The sequence below is a fragment of the Condylostylus longicornis genome, unplaced genomic scaffold (assembly GCF_029603195.1).
Source record: "Condylostylus longicornis isolate FDR11 unplaced genomic scaffold, ASM2960319v2 ptg000184l, whole genome shotgun sequence".
Classification (NCBI taxonomy): Eukaryota; Metazoa; Arthropoda; class Insecta; order Diptera; family Dolichopodidae; genus Condylostylus; species Condylostylus longicornis.
The window spans coordinates 826,303-850,199 of record NW_026578152.1 but is presented as its reverse complement, the minus strand read 5'-3'; the positions used below and the strand labels follow the sequence as shown (position 1 = coordinate 850,199).

The window sequence follows — 23,897 nt, the reverse complement described above, 5'->3', positions numbered from 1 at the left end:
TTTTTTATTTTTTTTAGTTTTTTTAGCAATCATAATTATTATCCTTTTTTAAACACTTATCCATTAAAATAAGACATACAGGCCCAGTTGAATGCTTCCTTTTTAGCACTTTTCCAAAAATTTTTTGAGAAAAAGTGTTTATTAGTTTCACTCTGTCCGTCCGTCCGAAAGGCAGAGGCTTGCTTACTCTAATGCAGTATACTATAGTTAAACTTTAGAAAAACAAAGTGGCCCTTCAATTTTAACGTTATCTAAAGTCCGTTTTTTCCAAATACTTTATATCGTTTTTCTTCTAGACCGCACCCTGCAGAAGCTTGAAATTTTAGGGGCTTTTAGACATTAACAAATTGTTCATTTCTTTAGAAGAAAATTTTTTTTCTTTCTCCACAAGTTATAGCCTCTTGAAATTTGTAAAATTTGAATTTTTGAACCGCAAGTTTCTACAAACGCAAAAAGCTAACGGTAAATTCCATCACATTAAAAAAAATACGTCTATGAATGGTATCAAAAAGTATATGAATGAAAATAATTTTAGTTGTGCGGTAGGTATCTATAGACTCTATATAAAAGCAGTATTTTTACTTGTTGAAGAGAAAAGTGCTACAACACAAACCACTGATTTAACCCAACTTTATTTATTAACAATATAAAATATTTACATAAAAAACTAGTCGAGTGTGCTTGCATTGGAAGCCTTGCAAGTATTATGCCTGTAGTTTTAAAATTGTGTTCCATTCTGTGTGTGAGATATTTTGAGTTTACTTTTTTTCTTCAAAAACACACCCAAAATCTACATTTAGATATGCTTTTTTCCTAATATTTTTTAAGATGAAACTTATAATAAGAAAAGCTCCAAAAACTAATTACGAATAAATAAATAACTAAGCAAATAATTAGTTGCTTGGAGATCTTTTGAGTAATTTATTTCAGAACTTGAGTTATGTCGCATAAAATTGTAAAATATCTTTCACAATAAGCACTTTAAGTGATCAATTACTATTTACGCAACAAATAATTCGCTATTAAAATCCATGCCCATATGTATTTATATTTTATAATACAGGAGAATAAAATGTGTGAATATATACTTAGTTAATGCTAATATTATATAACGTAATAGTATATAGGTATGCGTATAGCATACGATTTCTATGCAAAAGGTCCAGGTTCGAAATATTATTTATTTCTCGTTCTCGGTTTGTGTTTCTTAAACTTGTGTTTCTTGTGTTCTCGTTTGTGTTTGTGTTAAAGTTTAAAGAAAATTTCCAAAAAAATATTTTTATAATAGTTAAGTACATAAATGTGTATGTAGATTTTTTTTAAAGCTCCCTAAATGTGGTTTGACGTATAGAAAAACATTAATTATTAAATTTTTCAAATAAAGAAAAGGTTTAGGAAAAAATTAAATGATAATTGTATTCAAATATATGTATGTTCATTGAATGTATTAAAATTTAGCATTTTAAATTTTTTCGCTTGGAACAATAAAAATAAAATTCTAACTACATACGTACATACATATATTATATTCTGTATGTATATTTTTTTAAAGCTTGGTGACGAAATATGATATTGAAAACAACAACAAATGAAGCATTATTATTCAGATGCCATAAAACATCTGATGTCTTTGAAAAAAGCTGACATTTATTTACGTTAAAATTATTTCGATTTTCCGAACCAAAAATATGTGACACAAAAAATTTAACATAATTACTCACTAAATTTAAATTAAAATTAAATTTTAAAAATGAAGTAAAATTATTTTGCCCCTCAGCGTTATAGCATTCCCGCATAAAATTTATATGGATACTAAAGAAATGAATAGTTTTTTTTCTGGACAAAAAACTTTGGATACACTCATACGCAAAAAATTAAGACATCTTGTACATTATAGGAGTTTATGTATTAATACAGAAAGAAATAAGGAAAAATATAAAATGTATATCAACTACCAATTGTAAATAAAATATGTATATGCAGTAATTTTTTTTGATAACTAGAAAAGAGAATTGGAATTCATAGTGAACGATGAACGATTTATTTTTGAAGAAGTGAACTAATCAGGTAAGTTCAGTGAAGTGATTCGTTCTTTAAGATTAGTTCATCGCGAACGACACACGACTAGCATAAAGGTTTCTTGCATACATTGGTTTTGAGTTGACTCGACAAATAGGGAAAATCAAATAGTAAAAGCTAATATTAAACATTAAGAATTTAATAAATACAAATAAAATATTTTAATAAATAAAATCGGAAAACAAACAAAAAGTTATTCAGTGAATAATTAATAATAGATAAAAAATTACGGAATGGATAAGTTCAAAGAATTGTCAGAATCATCTTTACCAAAATTTTCCACATAATTAATAAGAATCGTCAGATGATGATAACTTTCACCTGCATCATGTGTTGAAAGCTAAAGGGATGAAAACGATAACACAGAACTTAGTACAAAATCTGTTGAAGGTCATCAGGTTATGGCACCAAAAATTGCATCATATAAGTTAACGTTGGTTACTAAAAAGGTTATTGTAACTTTTGGATAGTGATTGATAATGAAAGAGGTGCTAATACAATAAATTTTACTGAAGCATCTTCAAATCAAACTCTTCCTTTCACAGTCGACTAAACTTTTTTTAATTCTAATCTACGATTTCAAATATTTATTAAAAGGATTAAACCACGATTTGCACCATAGCTCTAGTGCGGCAAAAATCCTTTGACTTAAAGTAAAATACCTCTATATTAAATATCATTAAAAACTGATTAGAAAAAAAAAGAATTATTCAAAAGTCGATTTTATCAAAATAAAGAAAAAACAAGTAAAAACGTTTCGGTCGGTATAAGCCGATTGAATTATACCCTGCACCTTTCGTTGTTGTATAGCAATTATTCAAACCTGTGAAACCATTCTATAGAAACTTCACGGATATAACTGGACACACAACTGCCAAGTTTCATGAATCTGACTTTATTATTTTTCCAAATATTTAAAATTAGCTTTTGAAGTTGTATGTCAGGTACCCGAACCTGCCAAGCAATTAAACTAAAACTTCGCAAATATATCTGATCCATAATTCGACACACTACTGCCAAGTTTCATGAATCTGACTTTATTATTTTTCTCAAATATTAAATGTCAAGAAATTCCATCAATTCGTTCCGTAGATATGGTGAAAAATGTAAAATCGGCCCGCAAATCAGTTTTCGAGCCCTGATCTTTCCAAAAAATTTATATGTTCATTGCTTTAGTACGAGGAATTCAAATTTTAAATTTCAATGAAACCGGATGATTATTTCTGTTTATATACGCAAAAATGTATGTTTGGCCCATAGCAAACGTCCAGTTGCTGTTGCCTTATTTCTTCCAAAACATAGGAATTTTCGCGGCCGGTCAAGCAAAACTTATATATGAAATTGCAAATAAATCGGTTGAATATTTTTTTCAAAATGGTCAAAAGTGTCAAAACAGGCTTGTTAAAAAGTGCAGTTGCCGAGACCTGATATATACCAAAAGTTGATCGATCCGTGCCATGGTGGAAACAAACTTACATATAAAATTTCATCAAAATCGGTTCAGCCGAACTTGAGATATACGCGTGCACACACAGACCGACAGACGGACAGACGGACAGACCGACAGACCGACAGACCGACAGGTTGCTAAAAATAGTTTATTTACACTTCCCTACTATGGAGAAGTACATTCCCACTGAAAACTCGATATGCAAAATTTGTTGCCATTACAAAACCTACCTATTGTTTACACAATACGGTCGGTAAAAATGGTGCTAGTTTATTCAAACATTCTTTGATAACCCTTATTTGTATGTCGTTATTGTAGCTCACACACAATTCGTGTATTCAAGTTTATGTATACAGTTAATAGTTTTTTGTAGCGTCGCCTTCTTGACTGTAAATTTTTTGGCTTTGCTATTTTCATATTTTTAGCACTTTTCCAAAAATTTTTTGAAAAAAAGTGCTTACTAGTTTCTCTCGGTCCGTCCGTCCGTCCGTGGACACTTTTTTTGTTTACAAAACTTCTACACCCTTGAAGATAGAAAGCTGTAATTTTACATGTATATAGATCTTTACTAGAGACTTACTTCCGTAGAACAAAATTTTTATCTATCTCCCCCCCTCTAGAAGTTATACTCTCCCAAAACCCTAAAAATGGCCTTTTTTAACTATTTGTTGCAATGAAACCATAAGCATTTTTGAAATTTTGCAAACGCAGAAAGGCAGGGGCTTGCTTCCCCTAGCGCGGTATACTATAGTTAAACTTTAGAAAAACAAAATGGTCGTTCAAATTTACCGTTACCTAAAATCCTTTTTTTCCAAATTTTTGATCCAAATTTTGATTTTCGTTTTTTTGGACCCCAGCCTGTAGAAGCTTGAAATTTTATCTTTTAGACATTAATAAATAGTTCATTTCGTTAGAAGAAAGTTTTTTTCCATCTCCACCCGTTCTCAAGTTATCGCCTCTTGAAGTTTTATAAAATTTTAATTTTTGACACCTTATATTTCCGAAACCGCAAGCTTTTTCTATAAACGCAAAAAGCTAACGGTAAATTCCATGACATTAGGAAATATAATTATTTTTCTTCACTCGCACAATTAAGCCTTAAAATCGAGCATTATGTTAACCCCACTTTATATTAATTTTTGCTGTATTTCAAAGACTGCGTAAATCGTTAATCCTAAGTATATGCAATCCTAGAAATAGTTGTGTATATGAATGAAAATAATTTTTATAGTGTGATACATAGACTGTGTTTAAAAGCAGAATTTTCACATGTTAAAGGGAAATGTGCTACAATACAAATCATAGGTTTGACCCAACTTTATTAGAAATAAATTTCAGATGTTACGATTTTTGTCATATTTTCACCTATTTTACTAGTTTACTAGTAGTTGTTGAAGTCATTTAGTTTTATTATCTTCTCGTTATTATCACGGTTCTTAAAAAATTTGTTTATTTTATCATTTTTTTCAAGTGTTAAAATCTCTTTAATATTTTTCCATATTCCCTTTTTCTTTTTCTCTTGATTGAGGTAAATTTATTTAACCAATATTTGAATTTAGTTTTTATATATTCATTGTCATAGTTTCTTGTTCATTTGTTGTGCCAGTAATTTTTCCTTTTTATCAATGTCACGACTTTATCATCTATCCATTGTTTTGAAAACCTGTTATCTTTTTCATACCCTGCACTTCGTGAAGGATATATTAACTTTGGTATGGAGTTTGTAACCACTTGAAGGAGTCATCTCCGGTATGGACATACATATATATATATATTTTACCTCAGCGTAAAATTCTGCGTTTATTTAAACAACGCAATTAAATTCCGTCCGATCGCACGATAACTCAAAAACGAATGAAGCAATCGGTACCAAACTTTCACAAGTTTTTTTCTTTTGCGCAAACGACGCAAAAGAAATTTTGTAATTGAGCCATTTAGGATAACGGGTTGGGGTAGCTGCCATACAACTGCGAAAGCTAATTTTAAATATTTGGAAAAATAATAAAGTTAGATTCATGAAACTTGGCAATCATGTGTCCAATTGTTGATCAAAATATATATTTCTTTATAATATTCCAAGAGTAAATTTTAATGATCTGGGAAAATAATAGAATTAGATTGATGAAACTTGGCAGTCATGTGTACAATATCAGCTCACATATCTCTTAAGTTTTGATGGAATGGCCTAACAGGTTTGAGTAGCTGCCATGGAACTCCAAAAGCTAATTTAAAATATTCAAAAAAATAATAGAGTTAGATTCATGAAACTTGGCAGTTTCTATAGAGTGGTTTGTGAGATTCGAATACTTCGTATATAACAATGAGAACTAATTGTAGATATTGCAAAAACAAATTTTAAACTCATATTGTTAACGTGCATTGTATAATCCGGTCGGTTTAAATCTAGTGGGTTTTTTGTTGCATAAGTAAAATCCATTCGAATCAATTACGCTTTTGTATCATTTTACATATTCGTTTATTTTATTCTATTTTGTTATGTCCAATTTATTAATAAAATAATTTTAGCCTTTGTGTTGTTGTCCAAAAAAGGCAAATGATTATCTAATAAATTGAAAAAATTGTCAACTTCTATGGATTGTTGTGATGGTGGTCTGTATATTGACATAATGTTGTATTTCTCCTTTCGTAGCATGATTCTCACTAAGGGTTAATATTACAGCAGAGTTATCGGAATTCAAATTAAAATCATCTTCCAAGTCCAAAAGCTTTGCTGAAATCCTTTTACATATAAAAAAGTCAATTAGATCCGGGTCTTTGTTAGCATCAATAAGTGGGACTGCCAGCAGACCGATAAGAACATCGCAACTCTCAGTCACCTCTCATTGCAACTTTTAGTCACCTCCCAGTAAGAATCTATTTCCCTCACGCATATAGATGCTTAAAAATATGCTTTTTTATATTACATCAATTCCTTCCCCAAGGGGTTTTGTAACAACAGATATACATAGATATTTTTAGCTTTAAGAGAAACCTCCGATTCGTGCCTTCCATTTAGAATGCTGCGTTACGCGTATTTTATTTACTGACATTTTTCAAAAATCGCTTTGGGGTTGCTAGATACAAGTCAGTGTGTTTATTTTGATTTTACTGCGGACTTCTTTGAACGTCTTAAGCATCCAGCCAAGCCCTCTTCGACAGCCGTGGCCTCTGCCGGCGCTTTGGTAGATATCTCTACCGCATTAATATTCTTATTATTAGACATTTCATATTTGTTTATAACTTCTATATATATTAACTCAGGGTTTCTTGCACTACCGTCGCTCTGGGATCAGGCACAGACCAGGAAGCCGTCCATTCTGGATGATAAGGTGCGCCTGGATTTTGTGCGGATTTTAATGGACTCATACCAGAAGTATGCCTGCTGAGGGTATTTCTACTCCCAACCCAGCGGGGTTAAAAATGTGATTTAAAAAAGTTTTATAAATATACGCAAAATTGAAACTTAAATTTCAGGAATAAATCGAATATTAAAAAGTTTTAATTTAATTAATGCAATTAAATTAACTCAACGTTAAAAAACTTATTTCACTTGTTTTCTAAATTTCTTTTCGTATATATTTTTATATTAAACAGAGGCAGTAGCTGAAATTTTGGAAGCCCCTGATGTACATATAAATGAAGGTTCCACATTGAAGCTTGAATGTAAATTAAAAAGAGCTACAGAGAGTCCTTTATATGTATTCTGGTAAGTTTTTTTATTTAATTAATTCATAAAATATCACATTATCTATAATATAACTCGTTGATTGGCAGGTACCACGAGTCCCGTATGATAAATTATGACTTAGACCATGGAGTAACAGTTACATCGGGCCAATTACCGTCTAGTTTTTTGCATGTTAAAAATGCGACTGTTCGTCATGGTGGTAATTACACATGTGCTCCGGCTAATGCTAAACCGTCGAGTGTTTTTGTTCATGTGCTAAAAGGTATATATATAACCAAAAATGTTTGTACATATATAATTAGATATCTTTTAGAGAAATATTTAGAAATATTATGTTTTTCAAATACAATTATGTTTACGGCGTTGTAATTTATTAACAACTTTATGCAAAAATGTCGTTGTAGAGAATCAAAAATAGCAACGAAAATGTCACTTTGAAGAGTTTTTAAACATTATTTTCGTAAATTAAACACTTCTAAAGCTACTAGAATTTATTTGTGAAAAAAAAAACAAATTCAGATGAACATTGTTTAAAAGGCTGTTAAAATTTTTCAGCAACTTTTCCTTTAGCTGTAAGTGCACATTTTTTTAGCTTTGTATTTTCAATACTTTTATTATTTAAAGAGCCGCTCCACTTTTTAGTCTCTTTTAGACACATACATATATGTATATTTACCTAATGAAATTATAAAAATTTTTTGTTTTTTTTAATGGTTTTGTTTATACAAAGTGCAGCAATTAAAAATACAATCATAAGTTCATAAAATGAGCGTAAGTTGCTCTAATATGAAATTTCACATAATTCATGGCACTGATAACAACAATAAATTTCTTAAAACTATAAATATACGAAAGTGAAAAGTTATGAAGAAGCATTCAATACTCGAGTCTTCATTCGTGTAAGCGAATTGGATTGCTCCCATTTTAACATTTGATAATAAGAAAACTTCCTTTTATTCGGAATAAAATACTTTTTTTTTATTTTTTGCTATTATTTTTCGTGCGCTACATACGCACTTTATCAAAGTGGATTTTCTTCTTTGAAATAAGGTTTTCTTCTTTGAAAATCAGCTTTGATAAAGTGCGTATGTAGCGCACGAAATATATTGGCAAAAAATAAAAAAAAAGCATTTTATACCGAATAAAAGGAAGTTTTCTTTTCATACTAATAAAAAAAAAAATTATATTTCGGAAAAATTATCAACCATTGAAAAAACTTTTTTGAATTTGATAATAAGTTTTTTTCAAACTTTTGATTGAAAGTTATGTTATTATGAAACTTCACTGGTTAGTGCAAATGTTCGTGTATCGATATTGATGCATCAGAGCAAAAAATGACACAACAAGAAGTCATGTGTAAAAAAATTTCTTTCACTAATGAATATGAGAGCACATGTAAAAAGTACTGTAAAATATTTTTTTCTCGAGCAAACTTTTAAATATAACAGTTAAAATCCGTTATTTTGTTTTGAAAAATAATTCAATATTTTCTTTTTGCTGTGTGTTGTTTGTCAATTTGTGATATGATATTCATTTTTTTACCGTTACATCGAAATTCATTTCATACATAGAAATTTCCTTCAGTCCTTCACTACTTGTTGTTTCGAATGATCATAGATTTTCATTTTTGATTGTGCAGGCATTAACTTTTAAAGTAGTGGTAATATTTTATAAGTTGAAATTTCTTTAATTACTATGAAACCTTATGAAAATGTTCAATCAAAAGTATGCCATTTTTCTTTCTGCGCTCGGGATATGATGATTGTTACTTATTTGACAAACACGTTTTATATCTAAATTTATTAAACTGCAGATATTTCTGTAATACATCTTACATCGAAAATTATCATTAAATTATCATCTGATTTTTACAGAGGTAGCGACAATTTTACAGACAGTAATGCACACAATAAGGGAGGTTATGTGATGGCACTCGGATGTCAAATTTTCCGTGGGAAAGCACTTATTCATGACAGAGAAGCTTTAATAAACTATTTTTAGAAATATGCTAATCTGTCTGTCAGTCTGATTATTTGTCTATTTGTCTGCCTGTCTGTGCTGATTAGTATATACAGTTTGGCTGAACCAATTTTTATGAATTTTATATGTAAGTTAATTTTGTTAGGTATGTTTACTAAAAGCTTGCTAAATTCTTGAAAACTGGGATAATGTCGGTTATGTTGTGCATATATCCTTAACTATAACAAACATATATGCATATATATTTTATTATTTATAATGTATTTCATTAAATACAATTTTGTATTTTCACGTGATATATAATATTGTTTCATATTATATACTTACTGACCGCATTTGTTAGCACTTTTCCAAAAATTTTTTGAAAAAAAGTGCTTATTAGTTTCACTCTGTCCATCCGTCTGTCTGTGTGTCTGTTTACAAAACTTCCACACCCTTGAAGATAGAAAGCTAAAATTTAATACGTACATAGATCTCTACTAGAAACTTATTATCGTAGAACAAATTTTTTACGTATCTCCCCCCTTCTAGAAGTTATACCCCCCAAAACCCTAAAAATAGCCTTTTTTAACTATTTAGTGGAGTGAAACCATAAGTATTTTTGAAATTTTGCAAACGCAGAAAGGCAGTGGCTTGCTTCCCCTAGTGCAGTATACTATAGTTAAATTTTAGAAAAACAAAGTGGCCATTCAATTTTACCGTTATCTAAAGTCCGTTTTTTCCAAATTTTTGATATAGTTTTTCTTGTAGACCTCGGCCTGTAGAAGCCTGAAATTAGGAACTTTTAGACACTAACAAATGCTTAATTTCGTTTAAAGAAAATTTTTTTCCATCTCCACCCCCTCTCAAGTTATCTTCTCTTGAAATCTGTAAAATTTGAATTTTTGACACCTTATATTTCCGAAACCGCAAGCTTTTTCAAATTTCTATAACCGCAAAAAGCTAACGGTAAATTCCATGACATTAAAAAATATAATTATTTTTCTATACTCACACAATTAGCCCTTAAAATCGGGCATTATGGTAACCCCTCTTTATATTAATTTTTGCTTTATTTCAAAGACTGCATAAATCGTTCATCCTAAATATATGTAATTCTAGAAATAGTTTCGTCTATGAATGAAAATAATTTTAATAGTGTGGCGGATATACAGAGACTGTTTTTAAAAGCAGTATTTTCACTTATTGAAGGGAAAAGTGTTAAAATACAAACCATTGGTTTGAGCGAACTTTATTATTGTTACTGATTACATTATTAATTTTTAATTCTAACATAACTGAATTTTCATGGTGCTCACTTTTTACAAAAAAGTTTACTAAATTTTTTCGATAATCTATTACGCTCTTCATCAAATAAAAGTTGTACCATTCATTCAATATCGTCAAAATTGAGATTTAAATTTAATTTTTGATGCATTGCATTTATTTTTGTTTTAAACATATTGTATTATTTGACAATTGAGAACTTAAAAAATTTGATACAAAGTATTATTTAATTTTGAAATAAAACTAAAAGAAATTTGAAAATGAGTTTAAAATTTCATTAGCTTTTAATCTGCAAGATTGGATTTACCTGTCACAATTCCCAAGTTATAAATAAAAGTGTAAAAATAAGACGGGTTTTGCATGTTTCAACTTTGAGGCCCCATTACTCGAGAACAAGGCCCTAAAAAAAAGTCACTAAATGTTTTTTGCTCATGTGCATGCATACCATCACCCTGCTTCAGGAATACCGTTGAGTCCCGCACACCCTGAGTACAAGTATAGTGATACATGTTTTCCAGTTTCATGGTATTAACGGTTGATCTAAAATAGTATTGAAGAGTCTCCTAAACTATTGAACATATAGATTCTCTCCATATTTTAAATATTCATTGGTGATGTCATGTTCAATATTCAATGAAGGTTGTGTTTCTGCATCTCGTTCCCTGCATAAATGATTAAAATGTCAGACCAGAGTTTTACCAGATACAGTTGATGGTTAGTTAGCAAAACCAATATACTGTTTTAATTTTTCTTACTTCAAGGTTTACTCGATTTCTTCTTGTTGAAATATAATGCCTGTAATCAAGTCCAGTTTTAGTGTTCCTATTTATCACACTTTTCTTTGCGAGGGTCCTGATTCTTTCACAAAACCATGGTCTTTTTTTTTTATTTCTTAACGGTTTTAACAAAATTCTTACAAATTTAAGAGTTACAATAATATTATTTTATAATTTTTTTTAATTAAGTAGCGAAATTAATGCAATAATAAGAAAAATACAAAATTTGCATTTGTTTAATTAAAATATAATAAAAAGAATTTTTATAAAAAACAAAAAAACTTTGACAGCAATTAATTTAATTAATATATAAATATATTATCAATCTCCTTCAATATAAAAAACAGGTCCTATTCCGACGAGATTTAACGAATCTCTTATTTCGACTTCTATAATACATTTATTAAAATTTTTAATTTAAATTAGATAGTACCTTTATTCTGATTGTTACATGTTTGAGCTAAACAATTATCCAAATCAAATAATTGCCACACTGTTTCACATGACATTTTGAATTTGTATATGTATAACGCTATTTTATAAACATATATGTACACTTTAGTTGTCACGAGTCTTATTTCATATAAAATCAAACCACTGCAAAAAATTTTACTTAGTAACTTATGGCTATAGTATTACTTTAACTTATGGCTGTAGTATCATAATATTTCTTTATGCAAAATTTCAGCCCTGTAATTTCAATAGTTTCCATAATAAACTATCAAGTAACTTTCGAAATTGTATGGCAGCTTCCATCACGAGTCAAGAAATTTTAGTTAGTTTTAAAAATATATCAGTTCTAATAAAACATTTTCTTATGCGAATTTTCAATACTTTTATAATTTCGGATATAATTCCAAACAACTTTTGGCAGCTATCATAAGCACTCATGATATCTCAATAGATTTTACCAAAAATATTGACCATTTCTTTATACAAAATAACTGCTTATACAATTCGTACATTTGTTTACAAAATTTCAGCACTGTACCTTAAGTAGTTTTTAAGGTATGAGTATGACCAATTATTTTGAACCTGTATAGAAGTTACCACTAGAAGTCAAGAAATTTCAATGATTTTTACACATAATATCTTTGCTTGTGCGAAATTTTTCAGTGCTTCAATAATTAAGTACTAATAACTTTTAAAGTTGCAGAGCAGCTACCCTAACCACAGCCATCCAATTTATGTTTCGACATTTAGTACTAAAATCATTTGTGAAAATTTGGTGAGCACAGCTCATTTGGTTTTTGAATTATTGTTGGGACGGACGGACAGAGCAATAGAAATAGTTTGATCGATACAGAAGTCGACGCTGATCAAAAACATACACTTATGTCTACATTTCAGCCTATCATAGCGTTTCAAACTATAAGGTAAAATTATAATACCCACATACTTTTATACGGGTATAAATGCAGAGTTGATCATTTATTAGTACCGTAAGATTGTTTAAGACATGTATTCAATTATAGGTAAAATAAATTTAAAAATTATAGATCAAATAAAACACAAAACCATTTCGGTTAAATAATAGTAAAATTCATGCACTATGCTAAATTTGTTTCGCTCCTCTTTTCTCGACTTCGCTTCTCATTTCTCGACTAGAATTGAAATTTTATTTGGCTGTATAACCGAATGTATAACTTACTTATTTATTTATTTATTTTTTTTTATGTTTAGCTCAAACATTTTACATAACTTAAAATTAAAGAATGCATATACAGATACATATTTTTTAGACAGAACAAATTTTTGACTTAAAAATTAAATTTAAAAATTATACAAAATAAAATTTATTAGTAATAATACTCCATTAAATTTGAATATAAACAATGAAAAGCTAAAACAAGAATTTGTTAAAATAAAGGAAAGTGTTATACTTAACTATAAGTAAATAGAAGCTTTTTCATCGTGTCTTTCTTCAGTGAAAAGTCAAGTCTGTGTTTGTTGCATAAACGCAGCATTCTGCTGACAGGTTCATTTTTCCCGTAATTGGTCCTATGAAAAGGAACCATGAAAAGATCAGGAGAACGAGACCTAAGGTTGGAATTAATCACAATTTTATTTAAAATGTCGGGAGAGATTAAGTCAGTTTTCCTAAGCTGAAAAATGAATAACAAATCCGCGACGTCACGTGTGTTTGTTTTGGAACATACGATAAAATCTTGCAATAGTTCAATTGCAAATTTTTTAACGTTTTTTCATAATTATCAAGTTTTATGTTGTTAATAATTATTAGTGTTTAATAAATTAACAGCAGAATTGTCTATCGAAATTATTACTGAGGCTAAGAAAACTTCTTCTTAATTTTTTGTTTTTTAAATAACCGAAATTTTTTCTAATTTTATTGGTAATAAAATAATTCTTTTCTTTATGGTAAAAATATTGATTTTTGAAAAGTACTTCCGATCGGAATGTATCGTAGAGAAACATATTTAGAGTATCGTAGTCTAAGATTGTTCTGAATTTTTTGATGAAATGCAATCCTGAAATGCATTCCTAGGCTTTCTATTGGGACAAAATTTGATACTATGTGGGGAGTTTTTGCAAGTTTTAGGTTTTCGGTATATAAACTGTAATTTAGTGTACTTAAGTTGTTAATGTTTCCTCAAGTTGTACTTATTATGTTCGTAATATTTGATTTATTTCTTGGGGTGTTCTTGTGTACAAATTTTGCTTTTATTACCGAAATTTCTACCCCTGTGTCTACTGAGAATGTTAATTTTTGAAAATTGAAGCTGAATACATTTATTCCAGATCTGATTCTTCGTTGACATAATGGGTCTAGTTCCAGTCACTAGAAGTATCTTCTATTATTATTATTGTTACTGTTGCTAATATTACAACTGTTATTACAATTCTTATATTTCTTCTTTCCACGGCAGCCGGAGGTGCGAAATACCCGCTGTAGGAATGCTTGTGGTAAGAGTCCACTAAAATCCAGTATAGACGGATCCCTGAGGGACGGCAGAATTAGACGTGCTGCCTTGCACGAGGTATTTATTGCCAAAGCCTAGGAGAAGTAAAATCCGAAATAAAACAAAATCAATGCAATGAATAAAACAAAGGGATTTATACCCCAGGTGGTAATCCAGTAAATCTGGAAAATCCACACTCTTCGGAGGCTGGTTTCACAGTTTCTGGGTGAGACCACTTTTTGCATCAAACTACTACTACCGACCCTTTTAAAAGAACACCTTGGGTCATGCGGACACCACCATGTGGTAAGAGCAAAAAAAATATGTCCAAAGGCGAAAAACAGAAAAATACCAATGTGGGTGCAGTTAATGAAATAAAAGATCAGAAAACTGATAATCATCAATCTCTTTCCTTCACAATAAAGTTGGGTCAAACCAATGGTTTGTATTGTAGCACATTTCCCTTCAACGAGCACTTTTCCCTTCTCTTCTGCTTTTAAATACAGTAGATGTATACCTATCGCACTATTAAAATTATTTTAATTCATATACAGTTTTGTAGGAATTTCTAGGAATGCATATATTTAGGTTGAATGCTTTCTGCAGTTTTTGAAATAAAGCAAAAATTAATATAATGTGGGATTAACATAATGCTCAATTTTAAGGGTTAATTGTGTGAGTTAAGAAAAATAATTATATTTTTTTATGTCATGGAATTTACCGTTTTTTTGTGTTTATAGAAATTTGAAAAAGCTTGCGGTTTCGGAAATAAAAGGTGTCAAAAATTCAAATTTTACAAATTTCAAGAGGCGATAACTTGAGAGGGGTTGGAAATGAAAAAAAATTTTCTTCTAAAGAAATGAACAATTTGTTAATGTCTAAAAGCCCCTAAAATTTCAAGCTTCTGCAGGCTGGAGTCTAGAAGAAAAACGACATCAAAAATTTGGGAAAAAAGGACTTTAGATAACGGTAATTTACCGTTATCTAAAGTCCTTTTTTCCCAAATTTGAATTTGAATGGCCATTTTGTTTTTCTAAAGTTTAACTATAGTATACCGCGCTAGGGGAAGCAAGCCACTGCCTTTCTGCGTTTGCAAAATTTTAAAAATGCTTATGGTTTCATTGCAACAAATAGTTAAAAAATGGCATTTTTAGGGTTTTGGGGGGCTATAACTTCTAGAGGGGGGGAGATAGGTGCAAAATTTGTTCTACGGAAATAAGTTTCTAGTAAAGATCTATGTACGAATTAAATTTCAGCTTTCTATCTTCAAGGGTGTAGAAGTTTTGTAAACAAAAAGAGTGTCCACAGACGGACGGACGGATGGACAGACGGACGGACGGACGGACGGACGGACTGACGGACAGAGTGAAAATTCTTTTTTTTTCAAAAAATGTTTGGAAAAGTGCTAAAAACTATCAACGAAATCTCATTGAGATTAAACCGATTAGAAAACAAGCACGATGAAGTTTATGTATGTACTCCAAAAAGAAGGAAAAATAATCGGCAAAGAATTGCGAAGTGGGACGCAAATGGCGTTCTCAATAAAACGCGTATATTAGAAATATTCCTAAGGACTCAAAATATTGATATATGTTTGGTAACGGAGACGCATTTAAAACAGCAAACAGATATAAAAATAAATGGTTAAATAAAATATAAAGTAAAGTAGAAAGAGACGATAGCCAATTTGTTGTTATACGATTAGAGAACTATAAAAAAAATTTCGATGTTGGTGTACTTTGCTGTCCTCCCGGACGTGTTATAAAGAGTGGTTTATTGAAAGATCTCCTGAATCTCCTTAAAGAAAGGTTTATTCTAAGAGGTGACTATAATGCCTAACATATTGATTGGGATTCTAGATTGATCCCAACAAGAGGAGGAGAGCTAAGAAAAGCTATTAAAGAGATCGGTTGCCACTACCAATCCACTAGTAGACCAACATATTGGCCAAGTGATAGAAATAAAATATCAGATCTGCTAGACTTATTTATTGTCAAGAAAATCTCGCCAAATTGCATTAGTTTAGAAGATAACTATGATTTGGATTCGGATCATTCTGCTGTTATATTAAATTTAACTGAGGCAGTTACCAAGAAATAAAATAAGCCCTTGTTGATTAATAAATCCACTGACTAGACTAGTTTTAAAGAAGAGATAGAGAATAAAATAAACTTAAAAATTAAAGTGCGAACCCGAGATGATTTGGATTCTGAGGTAGAGAATTTTAATAAAATCATACAAAGCGCTGCCTGGAATAATACAAAACGATAATTATTTGATAATTACATTTAAATTTGTAATAATACAAATTTCAATATGGTTGTCAAATAACTCAAAGCATATTTATTTAATCATTACATCAAAAACTTGTCAGCCGAACAAAAAAGTAATTCTTCCTTATGGAGGGCTGCAAAAATATTAAAAATCCAATTTTACATGTCCTCCTATTAGGAGAACGGATGGCAAATGGGTAATAGAGAATAAAGATAAGGCTGGAATATTTGCAAATCATCTTGAACAAATTTTTAGGCCAAGAGATATACACTCAGACATATATATTGCAATAGGAAATGTGAGAGCAGCAAACGTTATTGCTCCATTTGTACAAAGAAAAATAGTGAAAAATAAAAAGTTTAAAATCAAGGAGAGCATCGGGTTATGCTTTAATTACCTCTGAGCTACTGAAGGAATTACGGACTTTGACTTTTTTAATGAATTCTGCATTAAGGTTAAAATATGTGCCTAGTGCTTGGAAGGTGACATAACTTCTGCCAATGAAATCAAAACCTGGTAAACCTTTAAATAAGACCAAGTCTCATAGACCAATTGTTCTGCTACCAATTTTGTCGAAACTTTTCGAAAAGTTGATACTAAAAAGAATGGGTTCTATAATTGAGAAGAGGTCATTATTTCCGAACCACCAATTTGAGCTTAGAGCAGGACATTCAACTACTCATCAAATTCATAGAATTACAAATATTATTAAGCAAGTCCTAGAGGAAAAGCACATTTGTGCAACCATTTTTGCGGACGTGGTACAGGCTTTTGACGGGGTTTAGCACGAAGGTATATATTCTGTCTTCTTATTTAACCGTCAGATTATTTAGAGTCAAATAGGAGAGGGACTATTCCGCACTTAGAGAAATAAGAACAGAATGCTCCAGGGCATTATTTTTGGTCCAGTATTATATCTGCTCTTTGTACAATTGTGTGAAGAAAATACAGTTGTGGCTACATATGCTAACAATACTGCAATTATGGCAGTAGCATCACATATTGAGGACGCCACAGGAAAATTGCAGCAGACAAGCAATAATTTTGATGGTTTTAAAACAAAAATAAATGAATTTACAAATAAAGTTCTGGTGTTAATTTGGGTGGGGTAAAAATTGAACAGGAAAATGCGGCTAAATATCTAGGAATGACACTTTATGTCAAGCTCAAATGGAAAGAACATGTGTCCAATTATATCCTATACATGCTCTAAAAATTATAATGGGATAGCTGCACCGGTTCGGGTGGCTGACATACATCTCCAACAGCTAATTTTTTATATTCGGCAAAATAATAAAGTCAGATTCATAACACTTGGCAGTCATATGTCCAATTATATGTCACATATATCTGTGAAGTTTTAGATGAATTGCTTGACAGGTGCGGGTACCTGCCATACAACTCCAGAAGCTAATTTTAAATATTTGGAAAGATAATAAAGTCAGATTCATGGAACTTGGCAGTTGTATGTCCAATTATAGATCAGATATATTTCTGAAACTTTGGTTGAATTGCTTGACAGGTTCGAGTAGCTTCCATACAAATCTAAAAGCTTATTTTAAATATTTGGAAAAATAATAAAGTCAGATTCATGAAACTTGGCAGTTGTGTGTCCGATTATAGATCAGATATATTTGTGAAGTTTTAGTGGAATTGCTTGACAGGTTCCGGTACTTGCCATACAACTGCAAAAGCTTATGTTACATATTTAGAAAAATAATAAAGTGAGATTCATGAAACTTGGCAGTTGCATGTCGAGTTATAGGTCACATACATATCTGAAGATTCGAGTAGATCCCATACAAGTCTAAAAGCTTATTCTTAATATTTGGAAAAATAATAAACTCAGATTCATGAGACTTGGCAGTCGGATGTTCAATTATAGGTCAGACATGTCCGTGAAGTTTCTGTAGAATGATTTCACAGCTTCGAGTAATTGCTATACAATAACGAAAGGTGCAGGGTATAATTCAATCGGTTTATACCGACTGAAACTTTTTTACTTGTTTTGTAATAGATTCAGTTAAGAAAAAAAAAATGTTAAAGACAATTTTCAAGTTTTTAATAAATGTAATAATATTTGTATATCCTATTATTATTTTATACGAACAAATTATTTTTGCTAATATTTTATCTTTGTCGATATTAACAGTATAATATAAGATAAGATCATCTTTATCGATATAAGCAGTATCATATGAGAGAGAAAAAAAATGACACAAATTTTTCTGTTCCTTATTAACGACGAGTATATAAATTTTTTTTTTATTGTTTTGGTGTAAAGGAGATAAATTTTTTTTTATTGCTTACTTTTTTTTTTACCTTTTCAAACTGCCACCACTGTCGCTTTTGTCTTTCTGGGTATGGTATTATGCCTTATATTATGACCACTGCTATGACCATAATTATCTCCCTTAATAGCTCTTCCGTTTAAAGTTTTCTGTAAATTGTTGGTCCTGTCGGGCGAAAATAATCCCATGTTGCTCACTATTCTAATTTTCTTCCTTATTGATTTCCTTTTTGTTTTGAAATCTTTTGAACTTTTATTTTTTAGTGTTTATGTTTTTGTGTATTTTTATTTCGAATGAAGGTTATATAGGAGAATGGTCGGATGAAGCTTATATATAATATTTCAAGTATCTTCAAGTAAGAATGAAGCTTATATATGAAATTACAAGGGTTGAATATCTTCTTTAAAATGATCATAAGTTGATCAAACCGTGCCATAGTCGAAATAAACTTACATATAAAATTTCATCAAAATCGGTTCAGCCGAACTTGAGATACACGCGTACATACACATATCGACAGAGCGACAGGTTGCTAAGAATAGTTTATTTACACTTCCGTACTATGAAGAAGTGCGTTCCTGCCGGAAACTCGACATTCAAAATTTGATGCCATCACATGACCTACCTTATTGTATACAATGCGGTATAAATCGGTAATATCTCGGTATAAATTAGCTCTGGCCGACGAGATGGTAAACTTACTGACAAAGTAAAATTAAGTTTTTAATAATTTATTTGTTTTTCGTTAGCCAATAACTAATTCGCAAGGCCAATCACTAATTATTTTAACTAAATCAAATAACTAATACAGATCACCAGCCACTGACGTAATTGAAATAACTTAAAGTTGAATTATAACTTTTTTATTAAATATTAATAAAGAAAATATATTGAGTTAATTTATAATGCATATACTGACTTACTGGTATTAGTTTGTAATTGAATACTTATGGGACTGTATCGCCTATAAGTGGTCAAAAGCGGAGCGTTACAATATACATACGTTTTACATTTATGTTCCCAGAGGATCAACACACGCTGCCAAGCTGAAGTGGCCTAGACATCTTTCTTATTTGTTCATGGTTATTCACATGGTTTTCTATTTTAATTGATTGCAAAAACACTTGTAGGGAATATAAATAACGAAGGAATATAAATAATTTATTACAATATCTAAAACGAATCAGTAGAAGAAAATCAGCTTTGATAAAGTGCGTATGTAGCGCACGAAATATATTAGCGAAAAATAAAAGTATTTTATTCCGAATAAAAGGAAGTTTTCTTTTCACACCAATAAAAAAAAAAAAAAAAATCTAAAACGAAACTTTTTTAGCATTGAAATGGATCCCAATGCTAAGATAAAAACATGAAAACATGACCTTATTTTATATGGGTTTTTTTAAATCGGAATGGCTACTTTTTAGCACTTTTCCAAAAATTTTTTGAAAAAAAGTGTTTATTAGTTTCACTCTGTCCCTCCGTCCGTCCGTCCGTCCGTCAGTGCGTCCGTCCGTGGACATTGTTTGTTTTCAAAACTTCTACACGCTTGAAGATAGAAAGCTGAAATTTAACACCTACATAGACCTTTACTAGAAACTTATTTCCGTAGAACAATATTTTTACCTATCTCCCGCCCTCTAGAAGTTATAGCCCCCCAAAACCCTAAAAATGCCATTTTTTAACTATTTGTTGCAATGAAACCATAAGCATTTTTGAAATTTTGCAAACGCAGAAAGGCAGTGGCTTGCTTCCCCTAGTGCAGTATACTATAGTTAAACTTTAGAAAAACAAAGTGGCCATTCAATTTTACCGTTATCTAAAGTCCGTTTTTTCCAAATATTTGATGTCGTTTTTCTTCCAGACCCCAGCCTGCAGAAGCTTGAAATTTTAGGAGCTTTTAGACATTAACAAATTGTTCATTTCTTTAGAAGAAAATTTTTTTCCATCTCCACCCACTCTCAAATTATCGCCTCTTGAAATTTGTAAAATTTGAATTTTTGACATCTTATATTCCCGAAACCGCAAGCTTCTTCAAATTTCTATAAACACAAAAAGCTAACGGTAAATTCTATGACATTAAAAAATATAATTATTTTTCTTAACTCACACAATTAACCCCTAAAATTGAGAATTATGTTAACCCCACTTTATATTAATTTTTTCTTTATTTCAAAGACTGCAGAAATCATGCAACCTAAATATATGCAATCCTAGTTTTGTATATGAATGAAAATAATTTTAGTAGTGTGACAGGTATAAATCGACTGTATTTAAAAGCAGAATTCTCACTTGTTGAAGAGAAAAGTGCTACAATACAAACCATTTGTTTGACCCAACTTTATTTATTAAAAAATAACAAATTAAATTTACTCTTATTATAAAACAGGTTAAATTTCGAAGTTATATTTCAAAAATCTATTAAATAAAATAATATATTAATTCACAATTTTTTAAAGTTTTTGAAATAGATGCAAATAAGACGAAAAACCGCCTTCAACATTTTATATGGTACCGAAAGCTTTTCATTATCTATTTTTAAGTGATTCTTTTTATCTCATAGGGTAAGTTTATTCAAAACATGGGAAATGATTGTAGTGTTGAAAAAAAATTAATGAAAGAATAATTATTGTAATATTTATATAAATATGAAAGGGAATTGGAAAATTATATTATCTAAAATAAAACAATTAAGTGTTATCACAAAAACAAATTTTATATACACTTCAAAATCGTACGTTTTAGACCGGACAACAATATATTTTTATCTTCAGATTTACACATTTTTTTTATTTTTGAAACAAATAGTATCTTAGCAAATAAATCAAAAATTCCAATTGTAAAATAAAAGGTGCTTATGTAAATTGTTGTCCCTGTGTGTTTAAAATTAATATACATACACATTTCGTAAATAGATAACACTTCTTCACTTGGTTATCTATATGAAGTAAGAACACAAGTAAATTTGTGTTTCAGTGACATAAAATATACCCTCATTTACGGAATCAAATTACTTGATTCCGTAATTATCATATTACTTGATTTTGTATTTTATGTACGTTCGGAATTAAGCATTCGAATTTTGGAAAAAATCTAATTTTTCCCTTCTTTTATTTTTTTATTTTTCTACAACCCCATAATTTTGTCGAAATTTTTTGAAACTTCGAAGCATTTTAACTTCTCTTTTAACTTTGAAATTTCGAAATTTTCCAAAAAATTGTTACAATTTATAATTTTGCTTAAATTTAGGTGTTGTAATTATGACCTATTATTAATTTTTGATCACAATAGTTATTCTAAAAAGCAGTTGACATTCTTGAGAACCGTTACTTTGGCAAAAGTATGAAATTTTTAAATTTTCATTGAAATGCAATAAACTTTACAGCGAAATCCTAATTTTTCACTTTTTTTGGAACTTTTTTGAACAAATAAACTAATTCAGGGCTGCTCCGAATAAAATTGAACCGAAGATCGCCGAACTACTCAAAAGACAACACTCACCTTTTGTCTCACTTACCTTTTCTGGAGGCCCTAGTCTCCTGGTCAGTCAGCTCCGTATATTGAATTTAGTATATTGACTTGTTGATATTTGACACCTAGTTTCGAACAAAAACTTTCAATTTTCAATTCATTTTTGATGTCCTAAATGGCGGCATACTTTATGTCACTGATTACTGAATCACTCTGTATAGGCAGAAAATAATGTTTTTTTAATTCGATATCTAAGCAAAAGAAATTGCACAATTTGTCTTATTAAAAAAAGGTTTTTGGCAAGTGACAAAATAGAATGGCAAATTGTAGCCAAGGATTACGTAACATTATTTACGAGTATATGCCAGGGGTAGTATCTTTATATATTACAAGTTCTAAAGCGAAATTTTTTTTACGAAGTATCACGATTGTTTTTTTTTTTAATTCCATTGATTGCGAATTTTTTTTTATTATTACCGACCGTATTGTGTATACAAGTTCTGCTCAACCGATTTTGATGAAATTTTATATGTAAGTTTATTTCCACCATGGCACGGATTAATCAACCTTTTGGGTATATCAGGCCTCGGGAACTGGACTTTTTAGCGGGCCTGTTTTACATTTTTGAACATTTTGAAGAAAATATTCAACCGATTAACTTGAAGTTTCATATATGAGCTGAGCTCGACCGTACGCGAAAATTCTAACTTTTGGAAGAAATCAGGCATCAGCAACTGGACGTTTACTACGGGCCAAATATACATTTTTGTGTATATAAAGAGAAATAATCGACCGATTTCATTGAAATTTAATATTTAAATTCTTCGTATTGAAACAATGAACATATAAATTTTTTGGAAAGATCAGGGCTCGAAAATTGATTTGCGTGCCGATTTTACATTTTTCACCATATCTACCGAACGAATCGCTGGAATTTCTTGAAATTTGAAATTTGTGTTCTGGTTGTTACCGAAACTAACTGGCGAGCATTTCAGGGAATTCGGGTAACACAAAGCGGAAGACTGAGAACCAAATTTACATTTTTCTCGGTATGTTCACTATAAACTTAGTAATGTCCTAAAAATTAGAAAGAAGTATTTAACAGACATTTTTATAATATTCTGTAACACTTTCACCTAACTAGACAATACACAATGCGGTCGGTTATGTGCTGACCACATCAGATTTTTTTTTTTTTATTTTTATACCCGTATGAACGTATGTTCGAAGGGTATACTAAATTTGCCTTACCGTTTGTAACGCTAAGAAACAACGGTCTTAGATATAGACTCAAGTGTAAGTTTTTGATCAGCGTCAAATTCTGAGTTGATTTAGTTTGTCAGTCCGTCCGTCCGTCCCAACGATAACTCAAAAACTAATTGAGTTAAGTTCACTAAATTTTTACAAATGATTTATTGTAATAAGTGCCAGAACCCCCTTTAAATTTAGCATGATCGGGGTATCGATTCGGGTAGCTGCCATACAACTTCAATATTTATTTGGCTATATCTCAGAAACTATAAAAGCTTTGGTATTGAAATTTCACACAAACAAATATATTAGTAGGGCCGATGTGCTTGATAAAATTCGTTAAAATTTTTTTGCTCTTTCTGGTAGTTGCCATTCAACTTCAACAGTAGTTGGGCTCACACTGTATTTTGAAAAACACAGTACTGAAATTTTGCACAAATTAATATGGTAATA

The 23,897-nt window shown here is 30.3% G+C and overlaps 1 protein-coding gene across 1 annotated transcript in view; it reads left to right on the top strand.

The window, feature by feature from the left end:
- The window catches only part of LOC129616349 (neuronal growth regulator 1-like), a 73,643-nt gene that overhangs the window by 20,206 nt on the left and 29,540 nt on the right, over positions 1–23,897 (top strand). Inside the window, exons 4-5 of the mRNA XM_055531969.1 lie at positions 7,124–7,235; positions 7,304–7,479. Coding sequence (XP_055387944.1) covers positions 7,124–7,235; positions 7,304–7,479 — 288 coding nt within the window. The remainder of the gene's footprint in view (positions 1–7,123; positions 7,236–7,303; positions 7,480–23,897) is intronic.